The following is a 23,788-nucleotide window of genomic DNA, read 5'->3' on the forward strand; positions in this document are numbered from 1 at the left end:
CCTGTCGAGTGCCCCCACAGCCTACAGCTTCCTATGGGGGCACCCGAGCCAAGTTACAGCTCCATGTGTCCATTCAGTTGTAAACCCTTTTTGTTGACTTTTGCCTAGAATAAGGCTTATCTATAGGTAGTGGAAATATCTCCTAGACGTGCGGCGTTTAGGAGATATTTCACTTATAGTGCGCCAATGTCATCATTGGCGCATGTGTTGTGAAGAAACGCACCACGGCGCAGTTTCTTCCCCCAGCGTGTGCCTTGACTGACGGCTCCCGTGTGCATGCCCTGGAGTGACGTCACGCAACTCCAGCCAGTCACAGAGCCGGAGTCCGTGGCCCCCCGGAAGGAAGAGGGGGGCGAAGATGGACGCGGCCTACTCAGGGGACAGCGCGGGCTTCGTTTGCAGGTAAGTGTCATATAATGCTCTTCATTTGGAGGCCTTGTGGGGGGCAAAAGAGGAAGTAAAACCCATTGGGGTTTACTTCCTCTTTAAGGTTTGTACTTTGTTATTTGCTGTAGTACTACAAGTGCCCTTTACTATGTTTGTAAGCTTCTGTATTACCTTTTTATTGCTCTTATTTTGACCAGTGGTAAACCACATTTTCTAACTCATATTTGCAGGGAGCTACTGGGCGTCCAGGATTGGCCGGACCTGCAGGAGATCCAGTAAGTGTCCCTTTCTATTATGTTACACTGTATACACACAATATACGGTATATGGTTTTTGTGGAATACGTCAGCAGGGCTACCGATAAGGGTAGGCAGCTTTATGTATCAGGAAGTACCAAAAGCTGCTAATCACAGCTCAGCGCCCTCTTCCCCCTTCAGCACAGCTGACTTTTCCTCCTGTCCCTCCTGCCGTCAGTCAGCTGCTGCAAGAAGGGCCACAGAGTGATCAGTTTCAGGGCTTGCCCCCCCCCCCCCTTCCGTCACTTCGATCACCCCCTGCCTGTCCACAATCCCCTTCCCCCACAGCTCTGATCCCCCTGTGACCCCATACCCTCCCTCACCCCAGCACTGCAGGCTTCCCCTCCTCTCCCTCCTGCAGTGTTAGTTGATGCAGCCACACAGGATGGAGAGTGAGAGACTGGTAAACATGTCATGTTTACCGGCCCCTTGCTTTCCTGAATGAACACAGTGAGTGACCAGTGCCAATCACTCCTGTGTTCATTCATAACTAAAGCATTGGGGATCTGTGTCCTCAATCTCTTGCTCTGTCTCAAAAGCGAGAGCTCTATTTAGAGTGCCCTTAGTGGTGCCCTTTCTGATTCTCGCATATTTGGATCTCCCTCGGGACCCCCCTTTGGGGGGGGGGGGGGTACTTGGGTACATGGGAGCAGCCTCACCAAAACAATTCAGCTTAACCAATGAAATGGCCATTCACAATAACCAATATCAAAAATTGCAGATCTAATGCCTTTTGTGCATGTTCCCGACAATAAAAACCTGACATGGGTTTTAACACTTACGCACTCTACCCAAAACTAAAAAAAAAGGTTGTTCTTCACAAACGCTTTAACCTTTTCACTGCCAGGGCACTTTTTGCATTTTTTTTGCACACATGTTTTAAAAAAACAAAAACAAATAAGATATATTTTCTCAAAGCAGATACCTTAGAGAATAAAATAGTGGTAGTTCCAATTTTTTATGTCACACAATATTACCGCAAAGGTCTAGGAATTTCAAAATATCAGAAAAAAAAAACCTCACTAAAGTGAATTTTAGGCCAAACAGGTGCAATAAACTACCTACATTTTTGGTAAAATATAAAAGACGAGGTTATACCGAGTAAATGGATACCCAACATGTCAAAGCTTAAAGCGGAGGTCCACCGTAAAGTGGAGCTTCCGCTCATTGGAACTCTCCCCCCCTCCGGCGCCACAATTGGCACCTTTCAGGGGGGAGGGGGGTGCAGATACCTGTACAGTACAGGTATCTGCACCCACTTCCGGCATAGATATCTGCAGAAGGTACGCCCCTTTCCGCAGAATCTACGCCCCTTTCCGAAGGTCCCCCGCTGCCTGCTGGGAAACACACGGATCCCAGAGACAGCGGGGACCATCCTTATTGCGCAGCGCGACTCGCGCATGCGCAGTAGGGAACTGGGAAATGAAGCCGCAAGGCTCCACTTCCTGATTCCCATACCCAAGATGGCGGCGGCAGCACCCGAGAGACGATCGAGAGATCGGCTTCGGGTGCCCACATCGCGGGCGCGCTGGGCGGGTAAGTGTCATTATTTTAAAAGTCAGCAGCTGCAGTATTTGTAGCTGCTGGCTTTAAAAAAAAAAAACGGCAGACTCCCACTTTAAATTTGTGTGCACCCATGAAATTGTGACAAAGTACCCTATATTTTCTATAGGCGACACTCCAAAAGCCCCCTATAGGTCATTTTTTTTGGTGTTATGGAGGAGGTCGTATGCTAGAATTATTGATCTCACTCCGATGTGCGCAGTGATATGTAACATTTGTATCACAATCAACGTCTTCATGCGTAAGGCGCCCCGACGCATGCGTTTACATTTGTACGTGCGTTGTTGTTTTTTGTGCGTTGTTGTTTTTTTTTGCTTAACTTTTATTTTTTCATCACATAGGGGACAAAAAAATTCCCCTATGTGATCATTTTTAGGTGACAGGTTCTCTTTAATGAGACATGCAGGGCCTAAATGAGCCTGCATGTCACCCCTGGGCTTGACTGAATGTATTGCAAAGCACATCAAATGTGAATTATAAAACCTTAGTTTACTTGTCTATAAGGATGTTTGCTCGAGTATAAATGAGTATATTACAAACACTGGCAATGAAAAAGAATTTTACTCGTCTATACTCAACACCTTTACTCGCCTATACTCAACATTACTCAGGTCCTTTCACACTGTCAACAAGTGCCTGAGTAATTTATAAATACATTTCTATTATTATATAAATTTATAAAGTATTTATAAATGATTACGCCATGTGCAACTGGCCTTATGGCCACTAGATGGCACTGACTATCACAAGATGTAAGTGAGCTCCCCAGCTCCATCTAGTGGCCATAATGCAGTATGTTAGCCTGAGAACATTTCATTTTGTCCCTTTCACACAGAACGAATGTAGATGTTATTTAGATGGATGAACTGCTATGCACATTTTCATTTTTTTACAACAGTTAATATCTTTGGTTGTTGCTCTTAGCTAATCAGCAACAGCTAATAAAATGTTTAAATGTAGAATTTTTCCAAAAAAGTGGATATCTCAGCCTCCCCCATCCTAAATAAGTATAACAAAATACAAAATAGACAGAGGGGGTTATTTATGAAAGGCAAATCCACTTTGCACTACGAGTGCTAACTACAAGGGCAAAGTGCACTTGAAATTGCACTGAAAGTGCACTTGGAAGTGAAATTGCTGTAGATCCGAGGGGGGACATGCAAGGAAAAGAAACAAAACAGCATTTTAGCTTGCACATGATTGGATGATAAAATCAGCAGAACTTCCCCTCATTTGAGATCTACTCCTCCGATTTACAGCGACTGCACTTCCAAGTGCACTTTCAGTACAATTTCAAGCGCACTTTGCACTTGTAGTTTGCACTTGTAGTGCAACGGTGGATTTGGCTTTCGTAAATAACCCCCAAAATCTATAGAATGGATATGCTGTAAGATTTAACTATATAAACCTATAAATTACGATACATGTGTCAATAAAGAACACATTAGAAAACAGGTTTCGTTAAAGACAATTACGAATTTTTTGTTTTGCAGGGCCGCAGTGGGCCCCCTGGCCCTCAGGGTCCTGCTGGGCCCCGTGGACCTTCGGGTGAGGGGACAGCATCAAGTGGACAGAAAGGAGAAACTGTAAGTAGATCATATCTATGCTCCTATTAAAGGGCAGATAAAGTTATGTTGCTCAGTTTGCATTTTGAAACAAACATAAAGTGAATGGCGTTTAATTGCTGGAAGATTTGTAAAGAAATGCTCATACTTTTGTGATAGGTGGTTGCATAATATTGATGAGGTGACAACACTTTTCAGAATTGATATAGTTATGGAGTGCTGTGCCTCATTCATCTAAACATATGTATTATTATTATTATTATTATACAGGATTTATATAGCTCCGACAGTTTACGCAGCGCTTTACAACATTGCGGCAGACAGAACAATTACAATACAATTCAATACAGGGGGGGGGGGGGGGGATCAGAGAGCCCTGATCCTTAGAGCTCACAATCTAGGAGGGAGGGTCAGGTTATACAAAAGGGTAGTAGCTGTGGGGGATGAGCTAATGGAGAAAATAGTGCAGTTGTTAGACAGTGCTCTGTGCCCCGAGCCCACCCCTTTTTGCAGCCAAAAAGAACCTTGGGCTGTAATCATGTGCTTAAAAAAAAAAAAAAACCCCATCAGAATCCATGCGTCCGGTGCCCCGCATGTAGGATCAGGGGGGCTGCGCCCCTTATGAGCGACCGCCATTGTCTGAATTGGAATTTGGTTTCTTAATTTTTTTGTAGGTACTTTTCACACACTGATGCATTGAATTAAATAATGGGATTTTTATATACAGCTTACCTGTAAAATCCTTTTCTTGAGAGTACATCACGGGACACAGGGCTCCCGCCCCTCTTGGGTTTTACGTGGTTTCTTATTGCTTCGCTACAAAACTGAGGTGCCTCCCATATGGGAGGAGTTATATAGGGGAGGAATTCTCCTTAATTTGGGTTAACCAGTGTCCAATCACCAGAGGTGCCTATATAACCCGCTATGTAATGAAGCTCCTGTGTCCCGTGATGTATGATCAAGAAAATATTTTATCCAGGCTGACGAGCTGAAGCTCAAATTACACACACAGCTATATTAATTAGTGGAGTGACTTGCCTGCCCTCTATGGCATGATATGGAGTTTCAGTTAAAAAATACATTGCAAAGCTAGTACTGTGCTCTCTGTTAAGAAAACCAGAGTTATGGGTACACCCTGTATTACATTTTTTTTTTGTAAAATTAAAGTGTACTTAATTATTAAAATAAAATATTAAAAACAGTTTGAAACTTGTAAATTGAATTGAATTGTGATAAAGACCATAACTATATCTTGTCTGGTCATTTGCCTTCTGATATTATCCCCTGTAGGGTGAGCCGGGGGCAGATGGACTCCCAGGAACCCCGGGACGTCCTGGAAATCCTGGCACTCCGGGAACTCCGGTAAGTTTGGCCTATTGTAATGCATGGATTGCTGTGAGCACAATACACACTGATGTACACAGATCATTAACATTGAAAGCTCACATCCCTACATTTTTATGTTTTCTTTCAGGGGACTAAAGGAGATAGAGGAGAAGTTGTGAGTATGTCAGTGAAGGTTCTTGATGGCTGTTGTGATTCACAGTATCTTCATTAACCCAGGATTTTGTCTCAATGTAGGGGGAATCAGGACGTTCAGGGCCCGCTGGCCCCAAAGGAGAGAGAGGATTTCCGGTAAGTGGGGCACGCTACGGTAACAGGCTACTGGCACATTGCAGCTATCACTATACCTGCAATAAGCATGCGTACAGAGTGTGCTGGGTGTGCCTAGGCACACCCTAATCACTGCCTGCATCACCGATTCCCCCTACTGTCCAGCCTCCCCTGTACCCCCGTACTTTTCACACACTGATGCATTGAAATAAATAATATTTTATCCAGGCTGACGAGCTGAAGCTCAAATTACACGCACAGCTATATTAATTAGTGGAGTGACTTGCCTGCCCTCTATGGCATGATATGGAGTTTCAGTTAAAAAATACATTGAAGCACTGCCGCCTTTCATTGTCTCCTCTCCTGCCGGATGCTCTGTTTACTATAATTCAGTTTGTGAAGAACAAGAAGCCACTCAGCACAGAACTCTTCCCATTAGACATGTGCCGAACGGATTATTATTTTTTTTTCCGATTCGATATTTACATAAATTTGAATAGTTTTTGAATTCTAATCATTCTCCAAAGAGAATAAAATAGAATAGAAAATAAAGGAATAGAATAGAAAAAAAAAAAAAATATATATATATATATATATATATATATATATATATATATATATATATATAGCTATTCCTTTATTTTTTATTTTATTTTGCTCCCTTTGGAAATTTTAAAACTATTCAGATTCGAAAAGTTTTCAAATTCCAATTTGAAAACGATTTGAATTCAAAAGGTTGAATTTTGTCCGAATTTTTTTTTTCTGTTATTTTGTATTCGTTTAAATTCGGTACTATTGTAATTTGGAAATTCAGATACATCCGAATTTCCGAAAAAGAAAATTTTTCCAAATTTTAATTTAGAACGAAACAAACTGCACATGTCTACTTCCCATTCATTCACTGTCCGGTACTTGTCAAGTAGGCTGGACGGGGGCCCTGTGAATTTTAATGGCAACTCCCTCCTGATAACAGAAAAAGCGTTAAATGCTTATACAGTAAATGCACAATGTAAAAGATTCAGAACATTTTTGAATTAGGGACAGGGTTAGAGTTTTTGTTTTTTTCTTATAGAGACCAGTTATTTTCTAGCTTGTGTAATATACCAACAATAGCAGAATGTCAGCTATAATTTGTTTGGTTATTAAATTTAAATATAGGCAACACACACCGCCAACATATACATTCTACCCCAACTCTCTGTGAATCCTGCTTATATACATTCATGTTAAGTGTAACCACGGGCCATTATTCCTTCTTTTTGTACAGGGTGAACCTGGTGAAGTAATAAATGGTGGGGCAGTAGTTCCAGGAAGGAAAGGAGAGCCTGGAAATCCAGTAAGTGTCGTTGATTGATGGGGTGGGGAATATAAGGGTTACTTAACCACTTCAATACCGGGCGCTTTCACCCACTGCAAGGCATCCCAAAAGCTTGCATCTTTAACCACTTGAGGACCAGTATGTTACACCCTCTCTCTGGGCAGGCCAATTTTCAGTTTTCAGTGTTGTAATAGTTTGACTGACTATTACTCCATTATGCAACGCTGTATGCTAATTCATTTCATATCTTTTTTTTTTTTTTTGAGACAATTAGAGCTTTCTTTTGATGACATGTAATAACTGCTGAGATTTTGTTTTATAGAAAATAAAATAAGACCAAAAAATTGTTATATACAGTAATATAGAGTACGATTTCACCCTGAAGAAGGTCAAATAGTTGATTGAAACGCGTTGGGTTATTGGTCATATCCACTGGATTCAAACACTCTTGGTTAATTTACAACTGTGCCTGTGGTTTTATTAGATTGTATGCAAACTATATACATTTTTCTCATAAACACTATGGATTTTAATATTTAGGTTGTATTTGTTGTTTTTACTTTTGGTGCCTTAAAATCCGATTAAATTTTTTTTTTGTATATTCGTCTTTGGTGGACAAATAGGGACGTGGCACCTATAGGTTGTATTGTCAAACAGGCCCACTTCTTTTCCATAACCACTTGCCGATCGCGCTATATATGACGGCTACAGCGCGGTCCTCCAGTTCTGGGAGGGCGTCATATGACATCCTCCCGTGAGCGTGCCCGCCGCACGCCAGTTGTGGTGCTTGGGTGCCATGCTCTGTGATCGTTGTGTCTTTAGGACACAGCTGATCGCAGATCGGGGTAGAGGGCCAATCACAACAGCCCTTTACCACATGATCAGCTGTGTCCAATGAAAGCTGATCACGATGTAAACAAGCCAGTTATAGGCATTCCTTTTCTCACCCTGACAGCATGAGAGGAGAGCTGATAACTGGTTTGTGTGAAAGGGACATATACACTGATTATCAGTGCAGTCCCAACAGTGCCCACCAGTGCTGTCAATCAGTGCCCACCAGTGCTGCTAATCAGTGCCTCTTATATATAATCCTATATATATATATATATATATATATCTTGGCGTATTCACCAGAGACAGCCTGCAAGCATTGGTGCCCCAGGCAAATCCCATCTCAGGCTTTGGTCATGATTTGTTACGATGGCGTCATTCATTATAAATCTTTCTCCCTTCAAGGGAATTCCCGGACAAGCAGGAACTCCAGGGCAGAGGGGAATCCCAGGAAATTCAGGACCTCCAGGGCCAGAGGGACCGAGCGGACCTCCAGGTGTTCCAGGCCAGTCTGTGAAGGTAAGTGACTTGCGTGTCACTTATAGCTCTTGCATTGAATCTCATTTTAAATAGATTCGAATTTTAAAAGCATTTGGTCAGCATCTTCAATTCTTTATTAGGAAATTCAAATCTCATGAACATTAACCAAAATTGTATATTGATTGCTTTTTACACTCAACTCTAAACTGATATTAGACCCCTTTCACAGCAGGGCGTTTTGCAGGCGCTATAGCGCTAGAAATAGCGCCTGCAATCCGCCCTAAAAAAGCTGCATCATTGTCTGTAGTGTGAAAGCCCCGAGTGCTTTCACACTGCAGCGGTGCGCTGGCAGGACGTCAGGGAAAAGTCCTGCCAGCAGCTTCTTTGGAGCGGTGAAGGAGCGGTGTGTTTACCGCTCCTCCTCCGCTGCTCCCCATTGAAATCAATGGGGCAGCGCTGCAATACCGCCGGCAAAACGCTGCTATTGCGACGTATTGCCGGCGGGTTTTAACCCTTTCTCGGCCGCTAGCGGGGGGGGGGTAAAAGCGCCCCGCTAGCAGCCGAAATGCGCCGCAAATCCGGCAGTAAAACGCCGCTAAAAATAGCGGCGTTTTACCACCCACGCTTTGGGCAGTGTGGTGTGAAAGGGGTCTAAAAGGCATAAAATGAAAGTAGTTGTGCAACCATATTTACACCATTTAATGCACTATTCCAAACGATTGTGTCGCCTGCCTTTACACACACATGAACTTTAATGGCCTCCCAGTCTTTTTTCAATTTGGATAAAGTAAAGGAGGGTTATAACCCCTGTCAGTTTTTTTTCCATCTACACTATATTACTAAAAGTATTAAAAGTATTGATACAGTAAAAAATAAATAAATTGCGGCGCTAACCATAAAAAGCATATACAATCAATAATTGACTAAAAAATATATAAAGTGCAATAAGTGTGAATCACCTCACAAAGTGCAAATTGTGCGATTCAATAAATGCAACTAAAGTAATTACTGCGATAATAAATGTGCTCACATAATATATACATGCCCGAAAAGAAAAAAAATGTAAAATCCAAGGACATTAAAAAAATGTGCAAAAAACAATTTTATAAAACCAAACAAATATGTAAATAGTAAATGCTCATTAATTCCAGTTCATGCAAATGCTTCGTGAAGCAGGCTGCTTCCACACATTAATATTATTTATACTTTTTTTGTTCTTTACATATTGATTAGCAAGGTGAAGCGCACTAGTACCCTCTAATTATATTAAAAGTATTGAGACACCTGCCTTTACACGCACATGAACTTTAATGGCGTCCCAGTCTTAGTCCGTAGAGGTTCAATATTGAGTTGGCCCACCCTTTGCAGCTATAACAGCTTCAACTCTTCTGGGAAGGCCGTCCACAAGGTTTAGAAGTGTGTCTATGGGAATGTTTGACCATTCTTCCCAAAGCGCATTTGTGAGGTCAGGCACTGATGTTGGATGAGAAGGCCTGGCTCTCAGTCTCCACTCCAGCTTATCCCAAAGGTGTTTTATCAGGTTGAGGTCAAGGCTCGGGGCAGGCTGGTCAAGTTCTATACTAATGATTTATAATTACTATATTTTACTTTATATTTTTTAGATTACTATACTAAAGGCTATACTAATGATTTATAATAAACACATAACACTGCAGATCTACTCCATCAAAGACTAAACAAAATCTCTTTAATGTCTTCCTTTTATCTGTAAAACATGTATATATACATTTCCTGTTTTAAATGTTTATTCTTGCATTCTAGGGAGAGAAAGGAGAACGAGGTGAGAGAGTAAGTGCACTTCAATTTATTCATAGCCATATGCAAAGTTAAAGTTGGCCATGTTGGCAAAAAAGGACTCTTTCTTGTAATTATCTTTGTCATTATCTTTCCCTATTGAAAAATTTGGCAACCTTAGCATGTATGACTTCTCCAGATAACCATAAACTGTGCAGCATTGAATGAATTATCCCCCCAAAGTCTGAATTCAATGTCGGCCTCAGTCGCCCCCTTGCAGTGGCCTTGTCAGCCACTGCAAGGGGGCAACTGAGGCCAACATTGAATTCAGACTTTGGGGGGATAATTCACTTAGTGCTGCACAGTTTATGGTTATCTGGAGAAGTCATACATGCTAAGGTTGCCAAATTTTTCAATAGGGAAGTCAGGGAGACCCTACTGACCACATGAGCAGCAAGTATAGGCAAAAAGGCCTACATCACTGGGTGAGAATTAGCCATAAAGTTGGTTAACAGTATAGATGGGAAACGGTGTGAGGGTTAATCACTTTGTTGGCGGGTAAGGGCATAAACTTCTTGGCGAGGTAGAAGCTTGGGTAGGGACCCATCTTAGGTATACATTAGTGCCTAGTGTCTCAGATACAGTAGGGCAGTCTCAAGATTTTGGATGCTGTCACAGAGTAACCAAATCCTGAAGACCAGCGCAACCACAGAACTATTTTTACTCCCACCGACCCCCAAAGATGAGACTTAATTTATCCCAACTAATGTCAATGATGGGACATGTTTTATTCCCATTTACCCCAATGATGCAGCCTAATTTACTCCCACTAACACCAACAATGGGACTTTTTTACTCCCACTAACACCAACGATGGGACTTTTTTACTCCCACTAACACCAATGATGGGACTTGTTTTACTCCCACTGAAATAAAAAATGGGACGTATTTTACTCCTGCTGACACCAATAATGGGGTTTCTTTTGTTCCCACTGATACCAACGATGGGAATTGTTTTGCTCCCATTGAAGCCAGCGATGCAATCCAATTCTCTCCCACTCGCACCAACAATAGAACTTATTTTACTTCCATTGACTGCAGCCGTGGATTATTTTTTACTCCTATTGATCCCAATAATGAGACTTATTTTACTCCCAGTGAGCCCAACGATGGGCTTATTTTACTCCCACTGACACCAATGATGGGGCTTCTTTTGTTCTCGCTGACACCAATGTTGGGGGCCTAATTTATTCCCACTGATGCCAACGATGGGAATTGTTTTACTCCCATTGAAGCCAGCAATACAACCTAATTTACTCCCACTCACACCAGCAATAGAACTTATTTTACTTCCATTGACCGCACATATGGATTTTTTTTTTTTACTCCTATTGATCCCATTGATGAGACTTATTTTACTCTCAGTGAGCCCAACGATGGCCTTATTTTACTCCCACTGACACCAATGATAGGACTTTTTTTTTTATGCCACTGACACCAATGATGGGACCACAAATGCACACTGAGAATCAGAACACTGCTCTCAAAATGCAATGGCCCTGGTCTCCCGAGGTTCAACATCTTTGCTCAAGAAGCAGGAGAGAACAGTGAGCAGGGTGGGTAAAGTCAACTTCTTTATTATCCAAGGTAAATCACATCTGAGCCCTGGATCTTAAGCTGCCATTACTGAATTCCCTAAGCCCCGTACACATGATCGGAAATCCCACCAGCAAAAGTCCAATCAGAGATTTTGGTCGGATGTTCCAACCGTGTGCATGCTCCATCGGACTTTTGCTGGGGAAATTCCCGCCAGCAAAAGATTGTGAGCAGGTTCTCTATTTTTCCGACGGAAAAAGTTCTGATCGAAAGTTCTGATCGTCTGTAGCAATTCCGAAGCGCAAAATTCCTACGCATACTCGAAAACAATTCGACGCATGCTCGGAAGCATTGAACTTAATTTTCTCGGCTTGTCCTAGTGTTGTACGTCACCGCGTTCTTGGTGCTCGAAAGTTCCGAGAACTTTTGTGTGACCGTGTATATGCAAGACAAGCTTGAGCGGAATTCCATCAGAAAAACCATCCAAGGTTTTTCCAATGTAAATTCCGCTCGTGTGTACGAGGCATAAGAATAGAGAGATACATGTTCCATAGCTGTTGCCCTCAACCCTGTCAGTTGGTCACTGACCCGGAAACCTTAGAGAACAAGTCAGCAGTTGCAGCTCTTTATATTTTATCCAAACAGGTTTGTCAGAAAGCTTTTACATTTCCAGATTTTTAAAGTAAACATCGATTGCGGCTCCCATATTTCTTTCATGGCAAGTTTTCGTTAAAATTTGTGGAGATTTTTTTTTTCTCTCTCTCTTTTTCTCTTCTTTTTTGGTAGATTTTGTCTCCTGACCCCCAATGTTGGGGACAGGAGAAAGGTTTCTTCTATCCTAAAGTAGATAAGTCAAGGTATATGTATTATAGGTTAACATTTGATGTAATTTTCGCATATCAGATATACTTTGCAGGTTACTATTTTTTTTTTTTTTTTTGATAATGAATTTTCATTAGGGTGGTGTATTAATTCATACTCTGTACCAACCTCCTATTATTAGTTTTTAGTTTACAAATTTAGTAAGTGCTATTGTTGGTTTATTTGTTATATCTTCTTAGCAATGTTGGTTTTGACTTTTTTTTAATTCTAAAAAAAGGGTTATTTCCTTTTTTGTTATTATGTATATGCTGGTTATAATTGAAAAAAATCTTTTGAATAAAGAATTAAGCTAAAAAAAAAAAAAAAAATTGTGGAGAGCTAAATCTATAGGAACATTGCACGTTAGATGATCTTAAACTTTTATAGTTGTATATATTTTTTCAATCTATTTAAAAAAAACGGAAAAAAAGCAGATGACAGACGGCAAGCCTGTCCTGTTTTTTTGTTTTTTGTTTTCTTTAAGACAGAGAATTTTTCTTAGACTCTCTTTTAGATTATGTGCCAGACAGATGTAACGGTTTAGGTGATTTTTATAATATGAATGTACGTTGTGCTCAAACCAAAAATTCCTGTATCTTCTATCCAGGGACTTCCAGGACTGGTCAATGGAATTGCGGTCAAAGGAGAACCCGGTAGTCCAGTGAGTGATAATTGATTTTATTATATTAGGAACCTTCAGTTTAAAGAATTGAATCTGCAACAAATGTTCTTCCTCTAAAAATAACAACTCACTTCATTTAAGGAACTCTTCGGCCATTTTAAACTTTTTTTGACTTTTTTTTATAATTTTCCAAATTCACACTAAGTAAAAAAAAAGACAAAAAAAAGAAAGAACTCTTAAATATCGTCCATCCACAAAAGAAAAAAAAGAACACAAAAAAGGGTCACTATGCAGGTGACTGACATCGACCTTATCAACTGGTGACGCCATTGGTCATTAGAATGCTGGCAGCTAGAAGGTTGTAATGGTCCACAATAAAACCCTTTGACTTACTGTAACTAAAAAGGCAGCCTTCATCCACATGCTTGCTTGTATACAATTTATGGGCAATTTTTAGACATTTTGCCAAGACACCCCTGAAGAAATCTCAAGGCGCCTTGGTTGAAAAAAGCTGGTCTATAAAGACGCAAAACCCACTTGAAATGCCGGTCAGAAGGAGGTCAATTGCAAGTCAAATCTACGTCAAGAAATTCAGAATGATCCAACAAGCATCCCAAACTGATCTCAAACTGGTACCACAAGCACCCAAAAGCAAGTCGATAAAGGCCCAAAATTTGGTCTGAGCTTTGGGCACCAAAACATTCTTTTTTAGAATGTATTACTTACATAACCCACTAGGTTAGGCCCTTGATAAGTAGAAAATCGGGAAGACTTCCCAAACCATTGGCAGCAAAGTTTATAATGTCTTGGCTTTTCTCTTTCCCTTCTTAGGGCGCACCTGGTGTTAATGGGGCACCAGGTCTTCGGGGGTTAACTGGACCACAAGGGCCAAAAGGCGACAAGGTAAGTGAACAATGGCAGAGCATTCTGGGAACTGCAACAGCAGAACCAAAAACAGGACAACTTTCTCAGTAAATTGTGCATTTTCATATGGTGAAGTTCTGTTTTATTTAGTGGTCTGTTTTAGGCCACTAATAGACTACATGAAGCTAAACAGAAGATACACTGAAACACACTATATTATGTTAAAAAAGGCAGAAATTTACACAATTTTTTGTTCATAGGGCGAGATTGGTGAAGGTTTCCCGGGTACGGCAGGACGTGCTGGAGATCCAGGTGATCGAGTGAGTTCTAGTCAATAATCCCACCAAAAAGTTCCATGCTATGTGCCACTATAATCTTTTGTGTGTGTTCCGGAATATGCTTTAAGTTTTATACACCAGCTAAACCTTTTTTTCAGTTTAGGATAGAGTATGGAAGACTTAAAATTTCTGCCAGGTGGTTATTTTCATCTGTGGACCCAATGATGAGAATTCCCCTCACTTCCTGTCCCTGTGACGTTCCGTACAAGAAATAGGGAGATGCATTTGTCACTGGGACAGGAATATATAAACTGTGATTTTATTTTATTTTATTTATTTCAGGTACTTATATAGCGCCATCAATTTACACAGCGCTTTACATATTTATTATACATTCACATCCATCCCTGCTCTCAAGGAGCTTACAATCTATGGTTCCTAACTCACATTCATAAATACACATACTAGGGTCAATTTAGACAGGAGCCAACTAACCTAGCAGCATGTCTATGGAGTGTGGGGAAAAAACGGAGTACCCGGAGGGAACCCACACAGTAGACATGTGCAATTCGTTTTGTTCCGAATTCATTTTTTATCGAATTTTTACAAATTTGTTCATTCAGAAATATCCTAATTAACGAAAATCCGAATTTCTGAATATTTGTAAATTTGAATATTCGAAAAATTCGTAAATTCGATATTCGAAAAATCAAAAATTAAAAGTTTAGATGCCGCATTCGAATAATTCGTAACTTCAGATAAATTTGTATTAGTTCACTAACAGCCAAATTTGAAGGGAGGTTCCAATACCTATAATTTAATTATTAGTTATTATTAGTTACCTAGTTTCTTATTATTTAGAATTTTCTGATTTTCATTCTTTCATATTTTTTCATATTTTCTTTCTTATTTGAATTTCCGGATTGTCGGATTTATGAATTTCAAATTTACGAATTATTGAATTATCGAATTTACAAATTTTCGAATTTACAAATTCACAAATTTTTGATTATGGATTTTCGGATTTTTTGACTTTTCGAATTTACAAATTTTCACATTTCCGGAATTTTCGAATTTGCGAATTTTCGAATTTACGAATTGCGTTCATTACGAATGACCCGAAAAATAAAATAAAACAAATTAATTTTTTTTTTGGCAGTACGCGTGTCTACCACACAGGCACAGGGAGAACAACTAAAAATGTGTTCTTGCTAGTGTCCCCATTGGAGAGAGGTTGCATCACTTCCTGTCTCGACAGGAAGTGAAGTTAAATCTCTCCAGCAAGGACATAGACTGCAATGAAAATCGAGAGGCTCTATCCAAACCTATATAAACATTTTGGCTGGACTTATGTTTTAAATCATCTGCACAGCTTCTTTGCTATTTTGTGAGGTGTGATTTTACTCTGTAGCAGAGCCTGGGAACACTTGTCATTTTTGTTTGCCCCAAGGCTGCCTCTGCCTGCCTGTCATAAAGAAAGGGGTATGCTGCAATTTGTACACCACGTATGGAAGCCTAAATAGCAGCCGTTTTCCCCCACATTCATAAAGGATGAAATGACTAATGGGTACTGGAAAAATCAATAAACTGGTTGTTGGTCTTTAAACATTTTTGAGCAAAGTGTCATATTCTGGGGAAAAAGTGTTGTATTTCTGGTAAAAAAAAAAAAAAGTTAACACTTAACACATCAGTCAAAATTAGAGAGGCATTATTAAACATAATTACATTTGTCGTAGTGCCGTTGAAGGCATGCAGACTGTTTGCTCTCAAGGTCCATCTACATCTCGTGGTAAATTTGGTGTGCTTCAATAAAATTAGGCCAAAATGTCTTATGCCGTGTACAAACAATAGGATTTTCCGACAACAAATGTTGGATGTGAGCTTGTTTTCGGAAAGTCCGACCGTGTGTATGCTCCATCGAACATTTGCTGTCGGAATTTCCGCCAACAAATGTTTGAGAGCAGGTCCTCAAATGAAATTCTGAACGTGTGTACATAAGTCCGATACACAAAAGTCCACGCATGCTCGGAATCAAGCAGAAGAGCCCGGACTGGCTATTGAACTTCATTTTTCTCGGCTCATCATACGTGTTGTACGTCACCACGTTCTTGGCGTTCGGAATTTCCGACAACATTTGTGTGACTGTGTGTATGCAAGACAAGTTTGAGCCAACATCCTTCGGAAAAAAATCCATGGTTTTGTTGTCGGAAAATCCTATCGTGTTTACAGGGCATAAAGACTGGTGGGAAAATGGTTAAGAAAGGGTAAGCTGGAAAATAGGTAAACTGACAAATTAACCCAGTGAACAAAACCCTCCAAAAATCTTTAAAGGAACAAAACAAAAAAAGTGGACAACGTTTCAGATATAGCCCCTACAGGCACTCACAAGATGACAGCTAAAGTTAGCCATAGACTGGTAGATGTCTCCTAGTGAATATTGGATGGGGATGTTTTGCTACCTTTTCCAGTTGGTCCACAAGCTAATTCATTCCCTTCATTTTCTTCATGGGGAAACAGAAGGATCAGCAAAGTTACACAAAGGTCTTCCAACAATTTAGAAAAGCTTTGTGGACAATAGTTAATTCTCCTGACATTTGAAAGTACTTATCACCCCTCCAAAATGTCAAGGAGACTTGGTTGAGTCTTTTTTTTTCCCTGGGCCAGTATTAATGAAAGTTGTTGTTCTGGTAGCTCTAAGTGGAGATACTTCACCATTTAGATCTCGAGCCGACCAGACAAGGGTTGGCTGGAAAATAGGCAAACTGACAAACTACCCCGATAAACAAAACCCTCCAACAACCTTCAAGGAAACAAAATGAAAAAAGTAGAGTATAAAGCTAGTCAACCTTCCAGGAAATTGCGTTGGATGGGGATTTTGAGAGTCATCTAACCATCCTCTGTTGCCCTGGGAAGTGCCACCTTTTTAGTTGGTCCACAAACTTGGCTGAGTCATCCCTTTCTTTTCCTAATGGGGAAGACTTAAAAATCAACAAAGTCACGCAAAAGATCTTTCAACAATTTGTAAAAGCACTGTGAACAATAGTGAATGTTTCTGACAGTCTGGAGTACTTATTAACCCTCCTAGTTTCAGCTGAGGACTTGGTTGAGGCATTTGTTTCCCCTAATAAAATATGTTAGACTGGTAGCTGTAAGTGGAGAAATTTTATCATTCAGACAATGATCAGAACAGAAAACACAGTCAGTGAGACATGCTGGGCATTATATAGTTACCCACTCGCTATTATAATCTGTGATTATAGCATCTGGCAATGGGAAGTCTACCAGCACCAACTATCTTTGTGGCTCTGGTATGTCACGAGACCACAAATTGATGGTGGAATATGTAAAAAGGCGATAAACAAACATACTCTACATTTTAATAACTACCTTGCCCACCAATTACTACAGTGCTGTGATGCACATTATTTAACCATTCTGAAATCTGTCCCCAGCATGAATGCACCAGTATTATTTGTGTTTGCCCCTGCCATGTACCTGGTCAGTGAGCCTGACGTGCAGAGGAATGCCTCTGGTACAGCTCCGACTCAGGAGTCCCTGGTAGTGAGACGGCAGCCACAGGAGCATGGCAATGTATGAGTGCCTGTAATCAGTCCAGTAGTCTGCATGGCAGCAATCAGCAGGTGGATGTGGCAGCAGAGCAGGCTGGTAGTAGAAGAGCTGGCACAGAGAATGGCTGGCGGACAACTGTAGTAAGCAGTAGCAGGCTGGATGAGCAAGATGCAGGGTCAGACAAGCCGGGGTCGGTAACGGTTGGGCAGATCAGGCATAGACGGCAGACAGCAGAATGGTCGGGTAACAAGTCAAGTCTGCAACGGGAGGTCAATCAAGCAAAAACAGGAGGCAGAAGCAGAATCCAAAGACAAGCCAACATCAGGGCTGATGGTAGACAAATGCAGGTCAGAAGTAAGCCAGATCAAGATCAGAGATTACACCAAATCAGGAACAACAGCTGCAAACTAAACAGCAACAAGCCCATACTGAAGCCTGTTTAAATAGCCCAGGATTAGTGATAGATGCACGTATTGATGCACAAGTGTGCATGTGCGTGCGCCTGTGCCCGCGACTATCCACATCTGCCTGGCCAGTTGCCAGTCTGCGAATTCACATATGTGTGCGCCGAGAGACTCCATTTGCACTGTGGACACGTCTTCTCTGAAAGCCCCCAAGTCAAAATGTTCCCAGTCCTCCCCTGCTTACTAGCCATAAACCACCCAACCCTCAGCTGCACATCGTACAGACCCTAAATTGGGGTGCTGTAGAGCTGTTAATGTCTATCCTAAGTGGATACTGTAAATTGCTCTACTGGTTTTTTAACTGCTTTATTAATTGCCTGGAAAAAACATTTAGAGTGCCTTGTGTTATGACTAACTTTGGGTGTGTCTTTTATATTCTTCAGGGACCCAGAGGTCCTCCCGGAGAACAAGGAACAAAAGTAAGTGCAGCAATCATCTCTCGAGTTTCACATTGTTATCTGTTTTTTTTTTAAGTTGTTTGAAATAATTAATGTAGGTAAATAGTTTGACAATTAATTTGCCAGTCATTTAAGAAATAAGTCACCTTTGCAATAAAAATGTAAAATTTGTTATGTTTCTCCTTATACCTGGCTGATACGCATCCAAAAAATGTATGATTTGATGATGCCTTCAGTAAAGAAACTGGAAGCATGTGGAGAATGATGTTGACTATATACTATATTTGACTGTGCCATAACCTTTTTAATGGGACTGGCGCAATATACTGTATATTTACAGAATATAAATATATATAGTGTATCCCAGTGTAACTAAGCGAGACCTCTTCTTTTCTCCAACTCAAAGCTTTACCAAATAATCCCTCAGCCACACCCTTATCTAAAGGGAGGCTTCAGAAGCCAGTATAAGGTGGTGCCACTTTTAATCTTATGCACAGTTCTATGTGACTTTAATCTGATATTTATTTTTGTTTGTTGGTTGACAGGGTGACCGAGGACTGCCTGGCCAGGATGGAGAACCCGGAAATAAGGTGCCTGGGAAAATGCTTTAGTAAATACGCCTAAGAATTAATGCCTAAGAATTAGTGCAGGACAAGTGAACGTGCAACCTTGAAATGTGCTGGAAGGGTTGTTGGTCCCAGAAGTTCAAACCTAATGCAACTACACACAATATATACACTCTCCGGCTACTTTATTAGGTACACCTTGCTAGTACCAGGTTGGACCTCCTTTTGCCTTCAGAACTGCCTTAATTCTTCGTGGCATAGATTCAACAAGGCATTGGAAACATTCCTCAGAGGTTTTTGTCCATATTGACATCACGCAGTTGCTGCAGATTTGTCAGGCTGCACATCCATGATGCGAATCTCCCATTCCACCACATCACAAAGGTGCTCTATTGGATTGAGATGTGGTGAGTGTGGAGACCATTGGAGTACAGGGACCTCATTGTCCAGTGGTGAGATGATTGGAGATTTGTGACATGGTGCATTATCCTGCTGGAAGGAGCCATCAGAAGATGGGTACACTGTAGTTATAAAGGGATGGACATGGTCAGAAACAATACTCAGGTAGGCCATAGCGTTTAAAGGATGCTCAATTGGTACTAAGGGGCCCAAAGTGTGCCAAGAAAATATCCCCCCTCACCATTACACCCCCACCACCAGCCTGAACTTTTGATACAAGGCAAATTCTGACCCTACCATCTGAATGTTGCAGCTAAAATCGACACTCATTAGACCAGGCAAAATTTTTCCAATCTTCTATTGTCCAATTTTGGTGAGCCTGTGCGAATTGTAGTCTCAGTTTCCTGTTCTCAGCTGTAGCACATCTGCTTCAAACTTTGATGTGTTGTGCGTTCAGAGATAGTATTCTGCATACCTTGGTTGTAACAAGTGGTTATTTGAGGTACTGTTGCCTTTCTATCATCTCAGACCAGTCTGGCCAATCTCCTCTGACCTCTGATATACACAAGATAATTTTGCTCCACACAACTGTTGCTCACTGGATATTTTCTCTTTTTCGGACCATTCTTACCAAGCAATTACCAAGCAATTGAACAGGTGTACCTAATAAAGTGGCCGGTGCGGGTAAGCTGCACCCAAAAGTCTTTGATCTTCGAACAATTTAAAGCAGATTTGACCTTTCATGAATCAGTAAGGTTCATGTTGCCCAATTATTGTGAGTAAAAAAACAAAACAAAAAAACAAACAATTTTTTTTTTTATCATTGATTAAAAATGCATTGGGGTTGATTTACTAAAGCCGAACAGACTGTTCACTTTGCAAAGGAATATTCCCCAGAGCTTAGCAAATGAGATAAAGCTCTGCCGACTTCCATCATCCAATCATGTTTAGGAAAAATGCAGTTTTTATTTTTCGTTTCCTTTGAAAACTGACATTTCACCAGGTTCACGCTCGGGGGAAAATTCCCATGCAATGCCCAAGTCCAACTTCCCTTGCAAAGTAAACTTTCCTATATCAACCCCATAGTGTCCATGTTTAATCTTGTCAGCAGGCCAGTTGGCACTTGTTAAAAAACAAATTGTCGCACCATTGCATGCATGCCACACTCTCTAGCCCAGCGATGGCGAACCTTGGCACCCCAGATGTTTTGGAACTACATTTCCCATGATGCTATGAGAATCATGGGAAATGTAGTTCCAAGACATCTGGAGTCCCAAGGTTCGCCATCACTGCTCTAGTCAACCCTATTGAGATGTTCTGTAGTATAATCACATACTTTGGAACCATCAAAAAAAAATTGAAAGGTGTGGGCATAAAGGCAGAATAGCCTATAATTTGCTAGTTTGGAGACAGGTGAGTATAAGACTGGAAAGGCACAAGGGGGCAAGGGGGGGTTCGTCGATTGTGTCTTTTTCTTTTCTATTAGTTGACTGCTCAATGTGCCGTGCTATGACAGTCATTTGTCAATTAATAAAAAAAAAAAATCCAGTCCATGGGTAAAGGAGGGATGATGTCAGTGGCGTCTCTAGGGGGTGGCTTTTGGGGCTATAGCCCAGAGTCTCTGCAGGGGTCCCCAAGGGGAGGAGAGGCTCTCTGCGGACCCTGATGTAAGTGGGGGGCTCTCTGGGGACTCTGATGTAAGTGGGGGGCTCTCTGGGCACTCTGATGTATGGAGGAGGCTCTCTGGGGACCCTGTTGTAAGGGGGGCTCTCTGGGGACCCTGATGTAAGTGGGGGGCTCTCTGGGGACTCTGATGTAAGTGGGAGGCTCTCTGGGGACCCTGATGCAAGGGGGAGGCTCTCTGGGGACTCTGATGTATGGAGGAGGCTCTCTGGGGACCCTGTTGTAAGGGGGGCTCTCTGTGGACCCTGATGTAAGTGGGGGGCTCTCTGGGGACTCTGATGTAAGTAGGAGGCTCTCTGGGGACCCTGATGCAAGGGGGAGGCTCTCTGGGGACTCTGATGTATGGAGGAGGCTCTCTGGGGACCCTGTTCTGAGGAGGGCTCTCTGGGGACCCTGATGTAAGGGTGGGCTCTCTGGGTACCCTGATGAAAGTGGGGGGTTGTCTGGGGATATATATACACACACACACACAAACGCACGTATATTACTGTATATACATATACATGTGTATGCCCGCCCAAGCGTATGACTTTCTTTTCATACGCTGCTATGGGCTCCAGCCCCAGATCTTTTGTAGACCTAGAAATGCCCCTGGATGATGTAGTCGGATTCAGGCAAGCTCATTAAACAGGCACATTCTACAATCCTACACATCCAACACAAGTACTGCTAGGTGGGCTATAGTTCCATATCGCTCCTCTTCCAGGGACAGTTTTTCACCAGAACAGATAGCCAGAGGCACATAAAACATTTCCTTACGTCATTCAAAACCAAAAAAGAAACAAACAAATTGGCTATAATTACCCACACCCCCATATTGTATGAGATCACAGGGTGATATACCTAAGCAGAACATTAATTGACTTTTTTCTTTTGCAGGGTGAACGTGGTCCTCAAGGTTTCCCAGGTGTAAAGGTCAGTAAACCCTATTGATGGTCTCCTTTTTTACACGGGATGTTTTTATTTTATATACGCAGGAAAAACATGGATAGGTTATAGTGTATGAAAGAAGAAACAAAATGTCAATGTTCACTTTGGATAACTTCAGTCTAAAACAAGGGAATAACCAACTGTAGGCTGGTTTTGACAGTCAGTCTCCCAGTTGAACCCCTCTGTATAAAGGTTAGTGAAAGGGCAAGTTCCCAGTATTGTCTGTGGTCTCCCTGCAGCGGATCTATTGTCCTTCATTGACTTACCGTCTCTTGTCCTGCACTGGCTTTGCATGGAGGTGACCTTTTTGGTAGAGGCAGGGCTTTGCTTACTTACAATTTATTGTCAAAGGTATTGGGACACCTACCTTTACACGCACATGAACTTTAATGGCATCCCAGTCTTAGTCCGTAGGGTTCAATACTGAGTTGGCCCTCCCTTTGCAGCTATAACAGCTTCAACTCTTCTGGGAATGCCGTCCACAAGGTTTAGGAGATGTGTCTATGGGAATGTTTGACCATTCTTCCAGAAGCGCATTTGTGAGGTCAGGGATTGATTTTGAATGAGAAGGCCTGGTTCACAGTCTCCGCTCGAATTTATCCCAAAGGTGTTGAGGTCAGGACTCTGTGCAGGCCAGTCAAGATACTCCACCCCAAACTCGCTCTTCCATGTCTTTATGGATCTCGATTTGTGCACTGGTCAAAATCATTTGGTGGAGGGGGGATTATGGTGTGGGGTTGTTTTTCAAGGGTTGGACTTGGCCCCTTCGTTCCAGTGAAGGAAACACTTAAAGTGTCAGCATACCAAGACATTTTGGACAATTTCATGCTCCCAACTATGTGGGAACAGTTTGGGGACGGGCCCCTTCCTGTTCCAATATTACTGCGCACCAGTGCACAAAGCAAGGTCCATAAAGACATGGATGAGTGAGTTTGGGGTGGAGGAACTGGCCTGCACAGAGTCCTGATCTCAATCTGATAGAATACGTTTGGGATGAATTAGAGTGGAGACTGGGAGCCAGGCCTTCCTGTTCCACATCAGTGCCTGACCTCACAAATGCACTTCTGGAAGAATGGTCAAACATTCCCATAGACACACTCCTAGACATTCATAAAGTACTGAATGAATGAAGACGAAGCAGTTAGACCCTTGCACTGCAGGTCCTCAGGCACAGCTACCCCCTCCCCAGCAAGGAGAACAGTGAGCAGCACAGTTGTGACATCACCAATTCTCATTCTAAATTTGGTGAGACTAGCAGCCAGAGGCATCAGGGCTGTAGATGATCTCACCCTGCAGATATAAGGCTACAAAGTTGAAGGTACAGTAGTACCTATGCAAAGGAAGTGCACTGTTTTTTTGCAGCAGGCATTCAAGACAAAAAGTAGATATTTAATGGTACTGCTTAGGCACTTTAATAATTTACTATTTCTTGAAGGTGACTAACATAGCATATGTTCACTTTTTGAGTTCAGATTTACTTGAACACCACCGATATTAACCACTTTCAGACCGGACCATTTTGCTGGTCAAAGACCAGACTACTTTTTGCGATTCGGCACTGCGTCGCTTTAACTGACAATTGCGCGGTCGTGCGACGTGGCTCCCAAACAAACTTGATGTCCTTTTTTTTCCACAAATAGAGCTTTCTTTTGATGGTATTTGATCACCCCTGCGGTTTTTATTTTTTGCGCTATAAACAAAAATAGAGCAAATTTTTTTTTAAAAAACGCATTATTTTTTACTTTTTG

General features: G+C 41.6%; 1 protein-coding gene across 2 annotated transcripts in view; it reads left to right on the forward strand.

Moving 5' to 3' along the window:
• Window positions 1-23,788, forward strand: part of COL7A1 (collagen type VII alpha 1 chain) — a 294,429-nt gene that overhangs the window by 153,186 nt on the left and 117,455 nt on the right. For both annotated transcript variants that reach the window (XM_077451699.1, XM_077451698.1), the window contains exons 33-46: window positions 618-662; window positions 3,740-3,832; window positions 5,102-5,173; window positions 5,286-5,312; window positions 5,393-5,446; window positions 6,693-6,761; window positions 7,980-8,093; window positions 9,837-9,863; window positions 12,874-12,927; window positions 13,720-13,791; window positions 14,013-14,072; window positions 18,448-18,483; window positions 19,008-19,052; window positions 21,990-22,025. In XM_077451699.1, the coding sequence (XP_077307825.1) occupies window positions 618-662; window positions 3,740-3,832; window positions 5,102-5,173; window positions 5,286-5,312; window positions 5,393-5,446; window positions 6,693-6,761; window positions 7,980-8,093; window positions 9,837-9,863; window positions 12,874-12,927; window positions 13,720-13,791; window positions 14,013-14,072; window positions 18,448-18,483; window positions 19,008-19,052; window positions 21,990-22,025 (804 nt within the window). The remainder of the gene's footprint in view (window positions 1-617; window positions 663-3,739; window positions 3,833-5,101; window positions 5,174-5,285; window positions 5,313-5,392; window positions 5,447-6,692; window positions 6,762-7,979; window positions 8,094-9,836; window positions 9,864-12,873; window positions 12,928-13,719; window positions 13,792-14,012; window positions 14,073-18,447; window positions 18,484-19,007; window positions 19,053-21,989; window positions 22,026-23,788) is intronic.

This window comes from Lithobates pipiens, unplaced genomic scaffold (assembly GCF_037356315.1).
Source record: "Lithobates pipiens isolate NorthernLeopardFrog02 unplaced genomic scaffold, aLitPip1_a1.2 Scaffold_23, whole genome shotgun sequence".
Taxonomy (NCBI): domain Eukaryota; kingdom Metazoa; phylum Chordata; class Amphibia; order Anura; family Ranidae; genus Lithobates; species Lithobates pipiens.